Source organism: Zingiber officinale, chromosome 9A, assembly GCF_018446385.1.
Source record: "Zingiber officinale cultivar Zhangliang chromosome 9A, Zo_v1.1, whole genome shotgun sequence".
Lineage (NCBI taxonomy): Eukaryota > Viridiplantae > Streptophyta > Magnoliopsida > Zingiberales > Zingiberaceae > Zingiber > Zingiber officinale.
Window position 1 is genome coordinate 96,396,331 of NC_056002.1, and position 20,367 is coordinate 96,416,697.

The window sequence follows — 20,367 nt, forward strand, 5'->3', positions numbered from 1 at the left end:
CGACGCCGGCCTGCTGTTTCGTGGACACCAGACACCCGACGCCCGACGCCCGACGCTTGACGCCCTTCTGTTCGCGTTTCCTCTGCTCGGGCGGCTAGGGCACAGAGGCATCCTGGTACGCCCTTCTGTTCGCGTTTCCTCTGCTCGGGCGGCTAGGGCACAGAGGCATCCTGGTGCTCCCCTCTATCGGCTTCGTCTCCCTACCAATCGCGTTTTTCCTCTTCTCGGGCGGCTAGGGCACAGAGGCGCTCCCCTTTCTTCTTCTTCTTTCCAGCCGGCGGCACCTCTTCTTCTCTCCAGCGGCGACGTTCCCTGTTCAAGCTCAACTCTTCGCCGTCAGGGGAAGAATTGGTGGCGTTCCAATTCCTTCCCATCCATCAGCAAGCTTCGAAGAGTTCCTGCTGGAGTAGGGCATCTCCGAAGAAGCTTCCGCATCTCACGTTACCCTGCTGCGAGTTTTCCAGTGGCACGCCCGGTGCTGCGAGTTTTCCAGTGGCACGCCCGGTGGGACACGAACCCACAGTCGCCTGATTTGAAGTCAGATTAAGGATTCATCCGATTGGGCAGAAGAAGCAAGCACAGTCCGGTCCACAGTTCTATTCATGGCTACATCTGGCGCTCCAAAACCAGATACCTCAATCTTTACCAACCATATTACTGCACCCCTTTCTTCCGAGCAGTTGGATGGTAAAAATTATATCTCCTGGGCATCTCACATTGAACTTTGGCTTGTTGGACAAGGATATGAGACACATCTCACTCAAACTGAAGAAGATATTCGAGACGCCGATCGTCCTCTGTGGAAGAAGGTTGACGCTCAGTTGTGTTGTATTATCCGAGCCACCATCCATTCATCTCTTAGGAATGTCTTCCGTACTCACAAAACCTGCAAAGCTGTTTGGACACAAGCTCAACAACTCTTTACAAACACCTCTCGGCGACTCTATCAAGTTTGTGAAGATCTCATGACTATCCTCAGCGCCAATCAGATTAAGGATTCAATGTCAAATTATCTGGGTTCAGTTTCTAGCCTTCTTTGTGACTTCAATGAACTGCTCCCACCTGCGGCCGATCCTGTTGAAGAGCTTGAAAATCGGAAGAAATTTTTTATGTCTTTGGCTTTATATGGTCTGCCCACAGATTATTCTCATGTCCGTGACCAGATCCTGGGCAGCCCCACAGAAGCTACCATGGAAAATACCTGGGCGACTCTTCTCCGTGTCCCGGCCAAAGTCTTGACGATGCCTTCTTCTGTTCCTGTTGACTCGTCAGCTTTGGTCTCTCGACACAAAGGACCTCCACCTCGCAAGGGTGGCAAAGGACGTCCTTGGTGTGATCATTGCCACCGACCAGGACACACGATTGATAAATGCTGGAGTCTACATGGTCGTCCTCCTCGTGCTGCTCAGATTGTCAGAGTTCTGTTACTCCTTCAGCTTCCACTTCACAGTTAACACCTGATTCGACTTCAACACCTTCTTATTACTGACTTTTTGAAATGGTTTGAGGATCGACAGGCTTCGGGTTCCACTGCTACCATTGCAGACGCTGGTACTTCCTTTGCTGGCATATCTCGTTCTTCGAGTCCTTGGGTTCTTGATTCTGGGGCCACCGATCATATCACTGGTAATAAATCCCTTTTTTCCTCTCTCACTACTTCTGGTAATTTACCAATGGTCACCATGGCTAATGGTTCCCAAACTCAATCCCAGGGTATTGATATTGTTCATCCTTCTTCATCTCTTTCAGTTCATAATGTTCTTTATGTTCCTGGCGCTCCTTTTAATTTATTGTCGATAAGTCAACTTACTCGATCTCTTGATTGTGTCATTTCTTTTACTAACACGTCTGTTTCCTTACAGGACCGGAGTACGGGGAGGATGATTGGCTTCGGATGTGAATCTCATGGCCTGTATCGACTTCACCAACCCTCTTTTGTTGGTTCGGCGGCGACATCTCCACTTCTTATTCATGCTCAGTTGGGACATCCAGGTCTTAATAAGTTGAAACAGTTACATCCTAGTCTTTCTCACTTAGAGTCTTTATCTTGTGAGTCGTGTCAATTAGGTAAGCATATTCGTAGTTCTTTTTCTCCTCGCATTGAGAGTCGGGCTATGTCTCCTTTTGCTTTGGTTCATTCTGATGTTTGGGGTCCAAGTCGTGTTTCTTCTACAATGGGGTCAAGGTATTTTGTTACTTTTATAGACGATTTTTCCCGTTGTACATGGATATATCTGATGAAGGATTGTTCAGAATTGTTTTCTATTTTTGAATCCTTTTTCCTTGAAATAAAAACTCAATTTGGTACTTCCCTCCGAACTTTGCAAAGTGATAATGCACGCGAGTATTTATCTACTCAGTTTTGTACTTTCTTGACATCTCATGGTGTGTTGTATCGCACATCTTGCCCTCATACCCTTCAACAGAATGGGGTTGCAGAACGCAAGAATCGTCATCCCCTTGAGACCACTCGGACTCTTCTTCTTCATTCTCATGTCCCTCATCAGTTTTGGGATGATGCCGTACTTACTGCCTGTTATCTCATCAATCGCATGCCTTCATCCACTCTCCAGGGTAAAATACCTCATCATGTCCTTTATCCGCATCAGTCTCTTCATCCTTTACCACCTCGGGTGTTTGGTTCTATATGTTTTGCTCATGCTCTTGATCTCGGAGTTGACAAACTCTCTCCCCGGTCTCATAAGTGTGTCTTCCTTGGGTACCCACGGTCTCAGAAAGGGTACAAGTGTTATTCCCCTACTCTTCGTCGGTACTTCATCTCTGTTGATGTCACATTCTTTGACTCGGTTCCTTTTTTCGGTCCTTCCGCTTTACAGGTCGAGGTTTCTCCCTCTCCACCTGCACCAGTAACTATCTTTTGTCCTCCGGAGGCACCTCTATCATCTCTAGCCTCGTCTCCTCCTTTGCAGGTTTATCAGCGTCGTCCTCGTTCTGCCTTGCCGCCGACCAACACTGACATTGCTGTGGGCACATCTGTAGAGCCTAGTCCTTCGTCGTTTACTCCGGTCTCGTCTCCTGACTCTGATGTTCCTATTGCACTTCGAAAGGGTATGCGTTCCACTCGTAATCCTTCTCCTCACTATGTTTCTTTAAGCTATCATCGTCTTTCCCCATCCTATTATTATTGTCTGTCTTCCCTGTCGTCTGTTTCTGTTCCAAAGACTGCAGGTGATGCCTTTGCCCATCCAGGATGGAAACAGGCTATGCTTGATGAAATGAGTGCCCTACAGAGCAGTGGGACTTGGGACCTCGTTCCTCTACCTCCTGGGAAGTCAGTGGTTGGTTGTCGATGGGTGTTTACGGTGAAAGTTGGTGTAGACGGCACGGTTGATCGGCTTAAGGCTCGTCTTGTCGCTAAAGGCTATACTCAGGTATTTGGATTGGATTATGGCGACACCTTTTCTCCTGTTGCCAAGATGTCCTCTGTGCGTCTTTTTCTGTCTATTGTTGCAATTTGCCATTGGCCCCTTCATCAGTTAGACATAAAAAATGCATTCTTACATGGTGACCTGCTCGAGGAAGTCTACATGGAGCAACCTCCGTATTTTGTTGCTTGGGGGAGTCTTCTGGTCTTGTATGTCGCTTGCGGAAATCTTTATATGGTCTCAAGCAGTCACCCAGAGCATGGTTCAGTAGATTTAGTACCGTAATTCAACAGTTTGGCATGACTCGACGCCATTAATAATGTTTTCCGTAAATTCAGCGCCTTCCATGATGAGACAGGCCGTTTGAATGTTGACGGGATGAACATAATAAGCAATGATCATCTTGGAATTTCACAAGTAAAACAACATCTTTTAAATATTTCCAGACAAAAGATCTTGGCAAACTCAAATACTTTCTAGGGATGAAGTGGCACATCTAAAAATGGGATTATTATATCCCAAAGGAAGTATGCAATGGATATTCGGAAGAAGCAGCAATAAACTCAACAGGAGCAGGAAAGCGAGGGTATCCTACAAAGTCCAGCGTACCATAAACGCAAGCCTCAACGCAGCGACGAGCACGAGAGCGGTCAGTAGCAATCCAAACTTTGTTACTCGTCAGAAAATCGAAATCATCTTCGGTTAAATCCAAAACGGCAGAAGCCTGACTCCATGCAAAGAACATTGGGATGCAGTGACTCGCATTGTTCGATATATCAGGGGAGCACCAGGAAAGGGTCTTTTATATGAAGACAAAGGACATACTGAAGTCGTAGGATATTCTGATGCAGATTGGGCAGGATCTCCCTCTGATAGAAGGTCCACTTCTGGATTTTGTATATTTGTCGGAGGTAATCTTATTTCTTGGAAAAGCAAGAAACAAAATGTTGTGGCAAGATCCAGTGCAGAGGCAGAATATCGAGCTATGGCTATTGCTAGTCAAGAGCTTATATGGTTAAAACAGTTGCTTCAGGAACTAAGGTTTGGAGAGGTTACACAAATGTCACTCATATGTGACAACCAAGCTGCTATGCATATTGCCTCAAATCCAGTCTTCCATGAGAGAACAAAGCATATTGAAGTTGACTGTCACTTTGTCAGAGAGAAAGTCATATCCGGAGAAATATCTACTAGTTTTGTCAACTCAAATGATCAGCTAGCAGATATATTTACTAAATCACTTAGAGGTCCCCGGATTGACTACATATGTAACAAGCTTGGTATATATGATCTATATTCTCAAGCTTGAGGGGGAGTGTTAGAATAAGTAAAAGGGTATTTGAGTCTTTTGGTCCTATTTCGTTTCCTATATAAAGGCCTAACTCATGGGGGTTTAACGAATATGAGATTCTAGGTTTTACTTTGAACATGAATAATATCTATGTTACACCTTGAGGGGATTGAGATATATTAAATTTAGTGTTAAACATACTATCTCATGCCTGAGCTTTAGATAGGATTAGCTTTGATGATATAAATATAAGTTATAAATATACAATAAAAATACAAAATTTTGATCCCTAAAACTAACTATATGTATTATACTTATCTTGCTTGTTTCAAACTTGTTTATCAACAATGGGCTGCCTTTCACTTGATAACTGGCTAGTTTTAAAGTGGTGATGATTGATGATAGTTATATTCCTTGGATTCGGTCATAAATTAATTTTTATTTGTTTATCGATGAACATTGTGTAAAAATTGTTATCATATACAATATTTTTCTTTTCCTTTCATTGTTAGTTTTTGTTTCCATATATTTGTTGTTTAAAATGAAACCATATTTTGATAAGTTGATCTGATTAGAGTTCAAAGTATAAGGGCTAGAGGAAAAATTAAAGAAATTTGTAATCATTGTAACTAGAAATCAGTAGTAATTGAGAAATTTCAGTATTACTCATGGTAGTCTTTTATAGAGAGTAATGGTAGGATAATATCTGTGTAGCTATGAGTTAAGACTAACATGGCTTCTTATTGCCATTAATGGCTTCCATTTTTGTAATCTACGAGGGCCACATAGATTCACAAATTTGTAAACTGGGGCCCCTTGTTCGCCTGCATTGAGGTTCATCCTGCTCTGGTCACAGAGATTGGCATGAAAGACTCAATCCTCACATACATTGGATTTGCCTCATAAAGCTAATAACTAAATGATTATTGCTCGAGATGAACTCAGACTAGTATGCTCTATCAAAATTTGCCATAATTTTTTTACCTTAAACTCTTGAACAAGCATTGATTTAGGCTAAAATCTCACCATGTTCGATTCTGATGCATTTTTAATCAATGAAGTGCTTATTGTGACCAGAGCACTTCATTGGTGTTGCCATACATTGGGGTTCATTCTGATGCATTTTTTAATCAATGAAGTGCTAAAATCTCACCATGTTTGATTCTGATGCATTTTTTAATCCATGAACCTTTAACCTTCCAAAAGATTAGCAACTAATGAACTAAAAAACACTCCTATTTGAACTGATTTTTTGAGTCTCCTGTTGCTTAAGATCTTCATTGGTGTTGAGATGCCCCAATCCTTGTCAACTACTCGTCTGATTTGCTGGATGTTCCATTAACATATTTCATGGTAATCCTGCACAACATTTTGCATGGAAATAAAAGTAAATTAAATTAAAAATATAATAGAAAAATGATATGAACTCATCTATCTCATCCAACTTTGGTCGTGTTTGAAATTATGAATGTCTTGAGATGCTATACTTCTTTTCCTTCTTTTCTTGTTGCATGCTTTATATCATGGTGCTCAAGATTTTACGGGAACTTGTAATCTGTGAAGTGCTTGACTTTATGGATATATGTAATTTTTTCATAAATAAATTCTTCAGCTTTGAAGTCCTAATTCCATCTCTCTTGATTTTGATGGGCTTGATTTTGTTTTTTAGCTATTACAGTGTCACAATTCTGTGAAGGTGATCTAATCATCTCAAACTCTTTATTGTAGGATGACAGAGAGAACTTCCTTAGCCTCGCTTTAGAGGGATACCGGCGTTGTCTTGTTATAGGTGGCAAATATGATCTGACAGTGGTAAGAATGAAGTCTCTGAGTGGGTCTAACTATGCAATTTAAAATGGTGCTGCTTAATGGTTCAACTTGACAAGTTTTGAAATGACTTCTTTAGTGGAGCTCTGTTCTTTCTTCCCTTGTGAGCCAATAAACTTAGATAACTGTTATCTCCTGCAATCCCTCTTCTATCCCATGCTTGTTAAGTCCACATCTTCTCTCCGTTACATTTAGTGAGATGGAGGGGTGCTCTGAAGATGGAGAAAATTCAACAATCCAGTAACTGCTTAGAGTTTCATAAATTCCTAGTATTAGATGATTCCAAGTTGTTATTCATTGCTAATGGCTGCTTCTCTACTTGCTAAACAATTACAGCTGTCTATGGAAGCAAAGTAGTAGTGAATGTCATATCCTTAGAGCACTCATTTTAGCTATGTACACACCCATTATCATGCCACATATGCCAGTATCATACGATGTTATAGAGATGCTAGACAATGCTCATAACAAGTCCTTAGATGATTATCACACAAGCATAATGAAAATAATGTCCCAATATGAAGTTTAAGGAAAAAAAATGGAATAAAATCTGCAACAAGTTATTTCTCAAGACATTCAAAATTGCAGGAGACTAGATGCACAGAAAATCAAAAGCAAACCATAAACGTTGTGCAAAACTTCAATCCGTAGTTGTGTTGTCTCTAAGTTATGGTAACAATAGTACTCTTGAAAACTTGTCCGATGCTAAGATTAGAGGATAATATAAGTAGCAATAGTTGCAAAATATGCATTTTCCAGAACACTAGTAGGAACACCTTTCATAAATTGTCAAATAATAAGATTAGATAAAAAAAGATGAACTAAGGTGAATAAGCTAATCCATCTCTCAAGTTTATCCATCTCTACATGAATGTTAAACTTTGTTAGAAATTTCTATATTCAAATTTCAAGTGGGAAACTCTTGCTTGAACAAAGGACATTCCACCCATATTGAAGCAAAAGGGTTGCTTCGACCACTAGGCCAGGCTCTATCAAACAAAAGGAGTAACTTTTATGGTTACGTATACAATTTTCTCTCCGAACCCAAAGGGCATGCTTGCTAGTTGTGTCAAAGTACCCAATCATCCGGAACCTATTGTCCTATGGTTTCCTGCCAATGGCATAACTTGCATCATATCATGGTTTAAAGTGTCGTGCCGAAACGGTCGAAACGGGCAAAACGTCTCGTTCCGCTCGACGACCGGCACTGGCACGACCCCGACACCAGACCCACGACAAGTGCGACGTGTTACATGATCCCGTGGTCACAGCGGAGGGGTTGCTCGACCCTGCAACAGTAGCGGAGGGGTCGCATAATCCTTCCTTCCGTTTTCGTTGTGGAGGCTGCGACCCTGCGGTCACAGCAGAGGGGTCGCACGGCCAACGTGGTCGCGCCGAAGGAGTCACGCAATCCCCGCAACCATGGCTGGTTGCGTAACCCCGCGGCAACGCCGAAGTCGTGCGGGCTGGCGAGTGGTGTCGGATTTCAAATTTTTTTTTTAAATTAAACTTAGGTTAATTATTTTAATCAACTCCTAACTATGATAGAGATAATCTAAAGAGACTTTATTAAACCCTAATAAAATTATCTAATTAATTTTATATTTTATTTATTTTAATTTAAAAATTATAATAAAATTTTTATTTATTTATTTATCTATTTTCATATCTTTTCCTTTTTTTTTAAAGATTATTTTTTATCTTGTTTATTTTTTAAATATTTATGTTAAATATTTTAGTTTTTAATTAATATATTTTTTATTTAAAAAATACCGAAATTATATCGGCACGGCACGATACGGTACCGAAATCGTATCGTTCCGGTCTAGGACCGAAACTTCGGCACGGGTCGAAATTTTAAACCTTGCATCATATGATAGGTATGTTACCAAGTAGTTTTTGATGTCAACCAAAGGAGAACTAGTTACTAGCATGCCTTGTCAAGTTATTTCATAATGCTTCTATCAACTAAAATTGAGACAATATTCTATTCGTGTAAATGTACTAATATATAAAGGAATGGAATATATTTACAGTTCAATTTTCTAATTATGGAGTGCATAAGAAATACACAATGAACCAAAAAGGTCAAAGAAGGGGTTGGCTTGTTTTAACCAAAATTAACCCATTACAAAATCACTAAAATTGGTCCATTCAGAACTTCACACCTTGATCAGATCAACCAAGTCACTAAGATTGGTTGGTATGTGACTTCATACCTTCGTTTGATCAACCGTAGGATACTCAATTTACTCTCAACGTCAGCCATCATATCACACCACAAAATCTTTCCTCGACAATAGGTTCAACCCTACATATCAATCATCTACTATGATGATCAATATTTAACTTCAATTGATATAAACATACTCGCAATTTTATTGCTGCCATAACTACAAGTACAGATTCATGGTTGTACTCATGATTGTATCGACAAAACCACTCCTACTTTCCTTTGATAATTGAAACTCCTATGCCAAGCATCTCAAAGGAGCTAGTATCACGGATAAAATTATAATGATATTTTTTTGCCTATGGTTGAATAGGATTTGTACTGATTTAATAAAGTCAATACATCCAATAAGATCAATACAATTCAATTGGTAATTATAATAAACTAAAAAAATTGTCATATTTCTAAGTTATTGAAATTAGACATGTTTTTTGTAAATAAATTTGAATTATATCATTTGTATGTTTACATCATTAAGATTTTAATCAATGTTTTGCTGATTAAATTAGGGAATAATCTCTTTCTTGTAATATATGTTGTCATCTTTTTGTTGTGACATTTTTATTGAGTAGGTGGTCTCAATGTCATTAAAATAGTTTAACATAATACTCTTCTATTATTCTCATATGTACATTCCTAAGTTTTTATGGTGTCAATTGATGCCATTTTCTAAAATTTGGCTTTGCCCATGCATGATCTCATAATGTATCATTTCGACTTAATGTATTGGATGAGACAAACTTACTTTGGATTGCTACCATGAAGCTTAGCTTCTCACTTTGATACTTGCCATACTCTAATTTCCAATTCTACATGACAGGTGCAACATACACATAATATCAAATATATGAATGTTTGCCTCTCCATGATAGTGTGCCATCTCACCCTAGGAACACAATCAACACAAAGGTAGCACATGCCCCATTAAGGTTGATCACCTCACCTATAGTAAATGTTCAGGGTCAAGTCGTATAACAACAACAACCAAGCCTTTTTCCTACCAGGTAGGGTCAGCTATATGATTCCTCTTAATCCATTGGGCTCGATCCCCTATCATATCCTTATTAATTTAAAATAGATTTTTTTTTTCTATTTTATCAATGCTAATCAATTCTTCTTTGGCCTACATCTTCCTTATTAATTGCATATTTGTCATGGTTTCACATTGTCTAATTGGGATATTTATTAGACACCTAGTGTCTATATCATCTTAATTCTTAAGTGTGTCTCGCGTTTTCCTTCAATAGGTGCAATCTTCTTAAGCGTGTCTCGTGTTTTCCTTCAATAGGCGCAATCTTCTTAAACGTGTCTCTCAGAGTATTCCTTCAATAGGCGTAATCTTGACTTCTCTTTAATATTCTTGTTTCTTTTCTTGTCTTTCTTCGTATGTCTGCACATCAACTAAGTAAGGTTGGTTATATGGGTCAAGTTGTACTAATGAATGTTATAGTGTAGATCATCAATACAGTCTCACATACCTTATTCATGCCACTCAATCCATGCGTAGGAGCAAGGATTCTGCCAATAATCATGATGACATTATCGTTAACACAACTCAATCCAACACAGAACTTCCTTGATGTCAAATTCGAGCACAAGTCCTAACCTATGTTGCTAGGACTCACTATGCTGAGAAAGAGACACATGACTCATCCTCAACCTCTCTTCTCATATCTTGATGCAAAACTTCTCATTTAAATCTTTAGTCCTCATAATGGGAACAAGCTAACCTCAACCAGATGCCTAGCATGGCCACCTCAAGGCACATTCCTCCAAAAGGACTCAGGTGCACTTTACATATTTGTCTTATCTTTTAGGACAATCCTGTTTGCTCCTCTCAATGGCAGATCTTGGCCACGTGATACATCTCAATACTCGGTAGTCGTTCTCATACTCAATCCTCTTTGTGACTGCAGTAGTCTTATGAAATATTATGAACATGGCAGCACGGTACTAGTGATGTCTTTTCATAGTCTTTGTTATCTTAATTTGTTAGTTTTAATGAATGTTTCGGTTTTCCTTGTAGAAGCAATGGCTGTGGATGTTTTTTGTTGCACAGATTAATATGCTTGTGGTTTCTTACATGGATTGGTTTGCAATGTTGCATGTTGTGTTAGTTTATTAATCATAATACATGTATTGTTTGATTTTAATAGTGAGAGTTACACACTCCAGGTATTTCGTCTTGTTTCCTTGTGGTTCAACTTCTACTCGAGAAATAATGTTGTCCACGAGATGATTAGTACAGTGAAGGAGGTAAGATCTATGGCTGCTTTTTTTCCACTGTACTATTGGAGTTAATATGACTCAATGGTAGAGTCTTCATCCATCATAATTTTCTGCTGAGTTATTCTTTATAGCACATTTGTTTTTCGGTCTTTACAGGTTCAATCATACAAATTTATACCACTGGTATATCAGATTGCGTCAAGACTTGGTATCTATAAAGATGGACAAAGCTCAACCAGTTTCCAGGTTTTTTAGGATATTCCTCTATTTTTAGAAGTATTGTTTTTATTAAACTTGTGAAGCCCCGATATGTGCAGATTGCTTTGGTTTCTCTTGTAAGGAAAATGGCTATAGATCATCCATACCATACTATTTTCCAGGTAAATAATGTTTATTTAACATAGCTATTCCATTATAAATCTTGCTTTACAAGTAAATTTATATTTGCATGCCTCATTTGATGGATTAGAGTAACTAATTGGGCTAGCAATTGGATATGTCAAGCTGATAGGCCTAGTAATTGGACGTGTTCTAACTGTCTGAGTGTGCTTACCTTCTGCAAGTATCACTGATTGGTCTAGTAATTAGTAATGCAGTGTGAAAAATCATGTTGCAAAAGCCACAAACTCCCAATTCAGTTAAGGAAATTATTCATTAATTGACATTGGATCCTAACCAGATTTAAAATAAGGCCAAGTTGACTAAAAAATGTTTATCATATCTCTACAATTATAATCGACTTTTAAAAGGTCTAATTTATGTCTAATTACTATAACTATTAGTTAAAAAGATTTGTCAAATTTTAAAATTGTAAATTCTCAATTTTTGAACTATGTTATTCTCCTGATCAAGGAGAAATGACTTTGTACAAGTTAGCACTTTCTTTGGTTATTTCCAAACATAAGTAATGATTGTCACATGAAATTTGTGAGAATGGTTTATTTATTATCGTTTCTTTGGCTACCTTTCAAAGAATGAGAAATTGGTGGTCCAAAGAATGATATACTGGCAGGATCTTCATCTTTGCTTTATTTCTCTTCCTTTTTAATTGTTTTGTCTTGTGAGTCAAAAAAAATATTACTTCCAATCAAGGAGTCAAATGTTGTTCCGTGCCGCCCGACACAAACCGTTTTTACCGTTCCGCCAAGCGGTCAAAACCGTTACAGGAGGCGTCCTTGTCTCGAGAGTCGCGGACGCCTTTGGCGGTGTCGGAGGAGAAGCGGGACGTCTTCGACGACGCTGGAGGAGTCACGGGACGCCTCCGACGGCGCTTGAAGCGTCCCGCGATGCCTTCGACACTAAAAACGTCGCGCGAAGTCTTCTGCGGCGCCGAAGGCGTCATTGGACGACCCTGCCGGCGTCGTTGGACGCCCCTGAGGCGATTGCGGGTGAGAGATTCATGCGATCGCATTTTTTTTCCTTTTTACGATAAATAATTATTTTATTTAATTAATTTAAACAATTCCTAAGATGTGATATTTCGAACAGGCTTTTATAAATCCTAATTAAATTATCCTAATAAAATATATAAAAAATATATTTAAAATAAATTTAATAAATTTTATTAATTAATATTTTGTTTTTTTAAATGTTTTAAATTTCATTTAAAAATTTCTAATATTTTTTTTAAATATTTTGTATTATTTTAAATTTCATTTAAAATTAAAAAAAATCTTTAAAAATTCTAAAAAATTTAAAAAAATCTAATAAATAATATTTATATTCTGATATTTTTTTATTATTTTATATTTTTTACTTGATATTTTTTACTATTTAAAAATATATATATTATTTAATTAATAATTAATTAAATGAATAAATAGTTAATTTATATAATTATTGTTATATATAAAGTAATATCTTATTATTATAGATTGATCCATTTTAATTCGAGTTATTGATATATCAATTTTATTTAAATAAAACTATTTTTAATTATTTTTTCTAGCAAGGTTAGATTGTTCAATAATTGAGAACTTATACAAAATCAATATACAATTTATTTTTATATACACTATAAACATATTTATTTTATAATTATTATATATAAATAAAAAATACGGAAACTATATCGGCACGGTACGATACGATACCGAAACTGTATCGTTCCGGTCAGACCGAAACCTTTTAAACATGGCTTCCAATCTAGAGGTTCTATTCTATAGGTAAAAGTGCACTTTGTAGCTAGCCCCCATGAGACATAGTGAAAGCACAAAGTCTAAGATTTGAATGTCTCCTAGTAATTTAGCATATTCTCTTATTTGAAATTGAACTATTGTTTAAATAAATTGGTAAATTAAATAGACGTGCATTAGGCTTGATATTCCTCACAGTTAGAATGAATATAAATGCTTTTGTAGGAATCCTAATGGAATTTCTAGGAAAAATGAATGCATACGTTATTCTATATTGTCTTTTAGTTTACAAAGTGCATCAACATATTTTTTATAATAATCATTACTTATCTCAATCTTCTCCTAGTACCAACCTACATCTCTTGCTTACACACGCTAAAACTCTTAATTTGGTGAATAGAAATAGATAAGGAATCAAAAACAAGATTTAAACTTAGGAGGTACTATAAATTGACAAAATTTTAGATGTTTTACTGATATAAGGAATTTTATCAATTTTTGTTCATATCTTGTTCTTTCTTTTAATTTAGTTGGTTCTTTTGAGTTTAAGGTAGTGTGATAATCATAGATTTGGATTCTTGTTTATAATATGTAAACTAGTTCTTAAATGTTGTGACTTACCAGAGGATTTTGCTGAAGACTTAGTAAAAGATAGCGAGGAGAGTTGTCATTGTTGTGCGTCTAGAGGGGGTGAACAACATTTAAGCTGAAAAATAAAACTCATTTCTTTTGCTTTTATTAGTGCAAGGCTAAACTTATCTCTTGTCAATTATGTTTGGAGTACACACAATAAAAATAATAAACACAAAAATATTTTGCTAACTCAAAGGTATAATGTGGTTTGGACCCTAATGTCCTACTCTACTCTACAACCTGACAATCTGGATTAAGCTTGAAATACCCACAATTAAAGAGACTCCTAAGAGAGGTGAAGAAACATTGCACAAAATCTTTTTGGAAATATGAAATAAGCATGAGGAAGATATTACTAGACACGAGCACTAGAAGCCTTAGAATAAGTACGGAGAAGCGAATACTTATTGTGAATGAGTCGTGTATTCAATTTTCCCTTTCACCCCTATTTATATTCGTGGAAAGTCAAACTATCGTAATTTAGAATATTACTATCCTAATTTAAAAGATTCTAATATTTTGCTACAGCTATTTATATCTTGTATTTATAGTTATTCCATGTAATTAGTTATCAATCATGTAATTAGTTGTCAATTTCCTATAAATTAGAATCTGTAATTAGGTATTTTTTTTACGTATTACGTCATATTTATACTACTCTTATCTATGAATAAGAGGATCTTTTCCTCACAAAACTTCATGGTATCAAAGCCAAGACTAAACTAGAAGTTGTCATCTCTCTATCCAAGTCACTGCAACATCTTTCTCAGTTTAAAACTTTTGCCTCATAATCCATGGCCTATTCCAACCAAACCTCCAGCGATTCATCTGCCACAAACACTCATGTTTCTTCGAATATACCAATCAGTTCCCGAACCCCAGTCGACTCCTCCCTTGCCCTTAACATTGATCACAGACTCAATGGCCACAATTATCTTCAATGGTCCAGTCCATGACGATGCTTGTGGCCGGCCATGGTCGCGATGACTATCTCATAGGGCCAACCGTCAAACCTATTGCTGGTGATCCAAAAATTAGAAATTGGAGAATAGAAAACAACCTTGCCATGTCATGGCTTATCAGTTCCATGATCACCAAAATAAGAGGAAACTTTCTCCTCTACTCATCAACAAAAGAAATTTGGGATGCTGTCTGGGAAACATTCTCAACCACCATGGAGTTATTCCACATCGAAAGCACTCTCCAAGACCTACGCCAAGTAGACCAATTAGTCACTACCTTCTTCTCCACATTAACAAGGCTTTGGCAACAATTAGATCATTTTGAATCCCATGAGTGAAAGTGCACCAACGATGCCTACATACTTCAAGAAAATCATTGAAACTAAACGGGTATTCATATTTTTTATGGGACTTGACCAGTCTCTCGATGAAGTGTGTGGCCCAATCCTTGGCATGAAACCTCTCCCTAATCTTCAAGAGGTATTTTCTGAAGTCCGTCGTGAAGAAAGCTGGAAAAGGATCATGATGGGCACTCCAACCAAGACACATTTGTCTGATTCTTCTGCCTTAGCCACTGCCACAAAGGAATTCACATCTCTCGTTGCACGAAAGCAACCTCCAAACCCTGCTTCACAAAGAGGACATCCACAATGTGAGCATTGTGAGAAACCGAGCCACTATAAGGAGACTTGAGATTTGCACAACAAACCTACAAATTGGAAGCCTACACGAAAGTATGAGCATCGAGGCAATACTACTACTGTTGATGCACCAAAAACATCTCCCTTTATGAAGGAACAGATGGATGCTCTCAGGCAAATCACTGCCAATACAGCAACCTTCGTGGAGCAGGGTGCAACCAATGATGATTCTCTAGGTATTGAACATTTTGCCTTTCATGTAACAAATCAACACCCATTCTCCTCTTGGAAAGTTGACTTTGGTGCCTCCGACCATGTGACAGGTGATAGAAGATTATTTACTACATTTGTTTCATACTATGGTTCTCAGACTGTACACATAACTAATGAATCAAGATCTAAAGTCGTTGGAATGGGGACTATACGTCTGACACCCACTCTTTCCCTTCAAGCTATATTATATGTCCCAGAATTAGATTGTAACTTAAGTAAACTTAATTCCGACCTCAATTGTGATACTAAATTTTTTGCACAATCTTTTTTTTTCAGACATTGGATTCTGGGAAGATGATTGGCAGTGTTGAATTCTGTTTCGGGTTATATCTCATTGGTACATAACTCAACTCTCAGTGTCAGTTTGTCAAGAATCTTAAGTCTTGTTTTCATTCCAATAAAGATAGTGACATTATGTTATGGCACTATCGATTAGGTCATCCAAACTTTATGTTCCTAAAGCATCTATTTGCATCACTATTTATTAATAAAAAATCAAATTGATTTCAGTGTGATGTTTGCCAACTCTCTAAACATATTCGTACACATATTCACCTATTCCATATAATCCATCTCATCCTTTTCCCCTTATTCACGGGGATATTAGGGGCCCCAATAAAATACCAAATCTCATTGGCGCTTGCTGGTTCTTACTATTTGAAGATTAACACAAACGATATAGGCAGCCAAATATGTGGTGTAAGAATACTTTTTTTGTATATACATTTAACATAGTATAACCCTACACTATATATACAAATTTTATTTCCATGATTCACAATCCTAGTCATAATTAGTAGACACACCATAAGGAATAAAATATTAATCAAATATTCTTATATTAATTTAATATATTATTTCCTTTTCTACACTCCCCCTCAAGTTGAAGCAAAAATATCTATCATGCCCAACTTGCAAATGAAATCTTTGAACTTGGGTTTGAATTGCCTCTTTGTTAAGGCATCGACAATCTGTTGTTCAGATGTAACAAAAGGCATACAAATTATTCCTCCTTCGAGCTTTTCTTTGATGAAATGCATGCCAACTTCTATATGCTTTGTACGATCATGTTGTATTGGATTATTCACAAATGCTAATTGTTGACTTATTGTCACAGAATAGCTTCATTGGCGCTTCCCAATTTAACTTCGACTCTTCAAGAACTAGCTTTAGCCATAGTAACTCGCATACACCATTCGCTATAGCTCTGAGCTTAGCTTCTGCACTACTACGAGCCACAATAGTTTGTTTTTTATTTCTCCATGATACAAGATTACCCTGTAGAAAAGTACAATATCCTGAAGTAGACCTCCTATCAAAAGTAAAACCTACCCAATCTGCATCTGTATATGCCTCTATGCTTCTCTGGTTGTTCTTTTGGAACAATAAACCTTTTATTGGAGCGGTCTTTAAATATCTCAAAATCTTGTAGACAACATCCATGTGTTCCTCGTGCGGTGAATGCAGGTCTTGTATGAGAAAGGTATATAAGTTTACCTACAAGACGTTGATATCTTTCTTTCTCAATGTTGGCTCCTTTAGATATTTCATTTAGCTTGCATCCACTCATTCTTGTTTCCTTTAGTAGGTCTAGAACATATTTTCATTAGGATACATAGATTCCCTTTCTTGATCTAGCAACTTCTATTCCTAGGAAATATCTCAAGAGTCCCAAATCTTTTATCTCAAATTCTAAGGCAAGACAACCTTTCAAACGGGTTATTTCATCTTCTTCATTTCTTGTGAGTATATTATTTCATCAATATTCACAATCAAGATTGCCATCTTTCCTTCTCTTCTCTGGTATGCTTCACAAACATTGTGTGATCGGATTGCCCCTGAATATAACCTCGCTTTATAGATTTCAAGAATTTTTCAAACCAAGCCCGTGGTGACTATTCTAATCCATACAAAGACTTCTTTAATCTGTAGATTTTCCCCCCAAATTGTTTTTCAAAGCCTGGAGGTGAATCCATAAACACTTCTTTCAATCCTCCATTCAGGAATGCATTTTTTATATCCATTTGATATAGGGGCCAATCAAGATTTGCAACCGAGGAAAGTAGTATTCTGACAGTATTCAGTTTTATGACTGGTGCAAAGGTTTCCTGATAGTCAATTCCATATGTTTGTGTAAAACCCTTAGCTACAAGTCTTGCTTTAAAATGTTCCAACGATCCATCTGAATTAAGTTTCACAGTAAATACCCATTTGCATCCCACTGTATGGTTTCCCTCTGGTAAGGGCATTATTTCCCTTGTTCCACTTTTGTTAAGTGCATTCATCTCATCAAGGACAGCTTTCTTCCATTTTGGAACACTTAGAGTCTCTTGTATAGTCTTAGGAACATCCACACTTTGTAATTGAGAGATAAAACTTGAATAAGAAGCAGATAAATTTTTGTAAGACACATGATTTGAGAGTGGGTGTTGAGTGCAAGTTCTAACACCTTTCCTAAGTACAATAGGAAGTTCTAATGACATAGAGGAGTCGGGTACAATTCCTGGATTTAGATTCAAATGAGTCTGGACTTTAGATTCAGATGTTTGGTCGTGTGGAGTTGTGGAGTCTTGCTTACTTTGGGGTTGTCTCCTTTTGTAAACTTGCCCAACCACTTTTCATCATCAACTCATACTCGAGTATCAAGATTCTGCTCAAACAAGGTGTAGCAATTTTGGTACTAAATTCAAAATTTGAATTTCCTTCTACATTCTCTAATTCTAAATCAAATAACGAGTCTTCCAACTTACTCTCCCCTAGAAGAGGAGTGCTGAAAAAATGTTTAGATTCAAAGAATGTAACATCCATAGACACAAAAAAGGTTTTGGAATGGAGTTCAGAATATTTATACCCCTTCTGGGTAGGGGAATATCCTAGAAACACACATTTGATTGCACGATGGTTTAGTTTATCACGATTATGATGATGTGCATGGACAAAGGCTACACAACCAAACACTTTTGAGAGGTAAATCAGAATATAAGTGAGACATGGGAAAATATTTTTTAAAAATGGTTAAGGGTGATTTGAAGTTCAACACTCTTGAAGACATTCTATTAATCAAATATGTAGCAGTGATAATAGCTTCTCCCCATAAGTAGTACACTGGTCGTGAACATGAGTGACCTAGCTACTTCTAGGTGCCTATTCTTCGTTTCTGCTACCCCATTCTGTTGTGGTGTTTGAGTGGATGAATTATACGTTGTTGTTGAAAAAATTGACCTAGAATTGTTAAAATATTCTATCCCGTTGTCACTTCTGAACACTTGAATTTTCTCATGAAATTGTGTTTCAATCATCATGATTTTTTTTTTTTTGAAAACTTGTCTAGCTTCTGATTTATCAACAAGTAAATACACCCAACTTAAACAAGTGTGATCATTAATAAAAGTGATAAACCATTGTTTTTTTTTTGAAAGAGTTGCTATTTTGAATGGTCCCCACACATCATTATGAATAAGGGCAAAAGGTTTCGATGATTGATATCGATGAACAGGAAAAGATGCGCGATGTTGCTTTGCAAACTGACAAATATCACATTGAAAATCAGAAAGGTTTGTATTGTCAAATAACTTCGGAAACAAATGTTTCAAATAATAAAAATTCGAGTCTCCTAATCTACGATGCCGCATAATTATGTCATCGCTACTAAAACTCTGTTTGATATGATAGTGGATTGCTGGGCTTGTCTACATAAGTGACTTCCTTCCTCAAAGTAATAAAGCCTCCACTCTCCTTAGCACTGCCTATCGTCCTCCCCGAGTTCAAATCCTGAAGTACACAAGAATTTGAGGAAAACTTAACTAAACACTTTAAATCACAAGTTAATTTGCTAATAGGAATCAAATTACAAGAAAGATTTGGAACATGTAAAATATTTTGGAGAATCAAGGTTTGAGAGATGACAATAGACTCTTTTCCAGCAATAGCAGATAAAGAACCATCGGCTATTTTAATTGTTTTTATTTCCAACACTAGGGATATAGGAATGGAACAACCTGGAGGATCCTGTCATGTGATCAATGACACTTGAATCTATTATTCAAGGACATATAGATATGGTTGAAGCATTGAAACAAGCAGATTGCAAGTACCTTTTTGTACTATTGAACAAGATGGAGTAGATTGTGAAAAAGGTGTGGATTGAAAAAGCTTATACAGTTGTTCTATTTGTTCCTTACTGAAAGAGGTCCCCGAGGATTTTTCAGAACTATTTTGTTCTTCCAGTCTAGATTGATAAGCTCTTGAACCTCTACTGCCTTTTTGTTTGAAAGATTTTGGTTTCCAGTTAGGTGGCTTGCCATGTAAGTCTCAACATGTTTCTGCGGGCTTTTTAAAGTGTTCACACACAATTTCTGCCTTTCTTGGCTGTCGGTTTAGAGGTGCGGTAGAAAATTTTTTGCTTAATAGTGCTGAGTTTTCTGAAATAAGTAGTGCCTTCTCACTCAACATGATTTTCCTTCTGCCTTCTTCCCTCCTTCAGCGAACACTTCACTTGATGATGGCAAAGGATTTCTGCCCAGAATTCTTCCCCTAACTTCATCCAATTCACGATTAAGCCCCGCTAAAAACACATAAACTCGGTCACTTTCCATACGCTTGTGATATTCATGCTATCTTTTTTGCACTCCCATTTATCATCATAGCATAAGTTCAGCTCTTGCCACAGCCCTTTCATTTCATTATAGTACTCTATGATAGTTTTTTCTCCTTGTCTAGACTGCCAGAGTCTAGTCTTCAAATCAAATATCTGGGAT

At 37.3% G+C, this 20,367-nt stretch overlaps 1 protein-coding gene across 1 annotated transcript in view; it reads left to right on the forward strand.

Moving 5' to 3' along the window:
- LOC122019353 (serine/threonine-protein kinase ATM-like) overlaps nucleotides 1-20,367 on the forward strand; it is an 83,425-nt gene that overhangs the window by 46,252 nt on the left and 16,806 nt on the right. Inside the window, 4 exon segments of the mRNA XM_042576827.1 lie at nucleotides 6,406-6,489; nucleotides 10,913-10,993; nucleotides 11,123-11,212; nucleotides 11,284-11,346. Coding sequence (XP_042432761.1) covers nucleotides 6,406-6,489; nucleotides 10,913-10,993; nucleotides 11,123-11,212; nucleotides 11,284-11,346 — 318 coding nt within the window.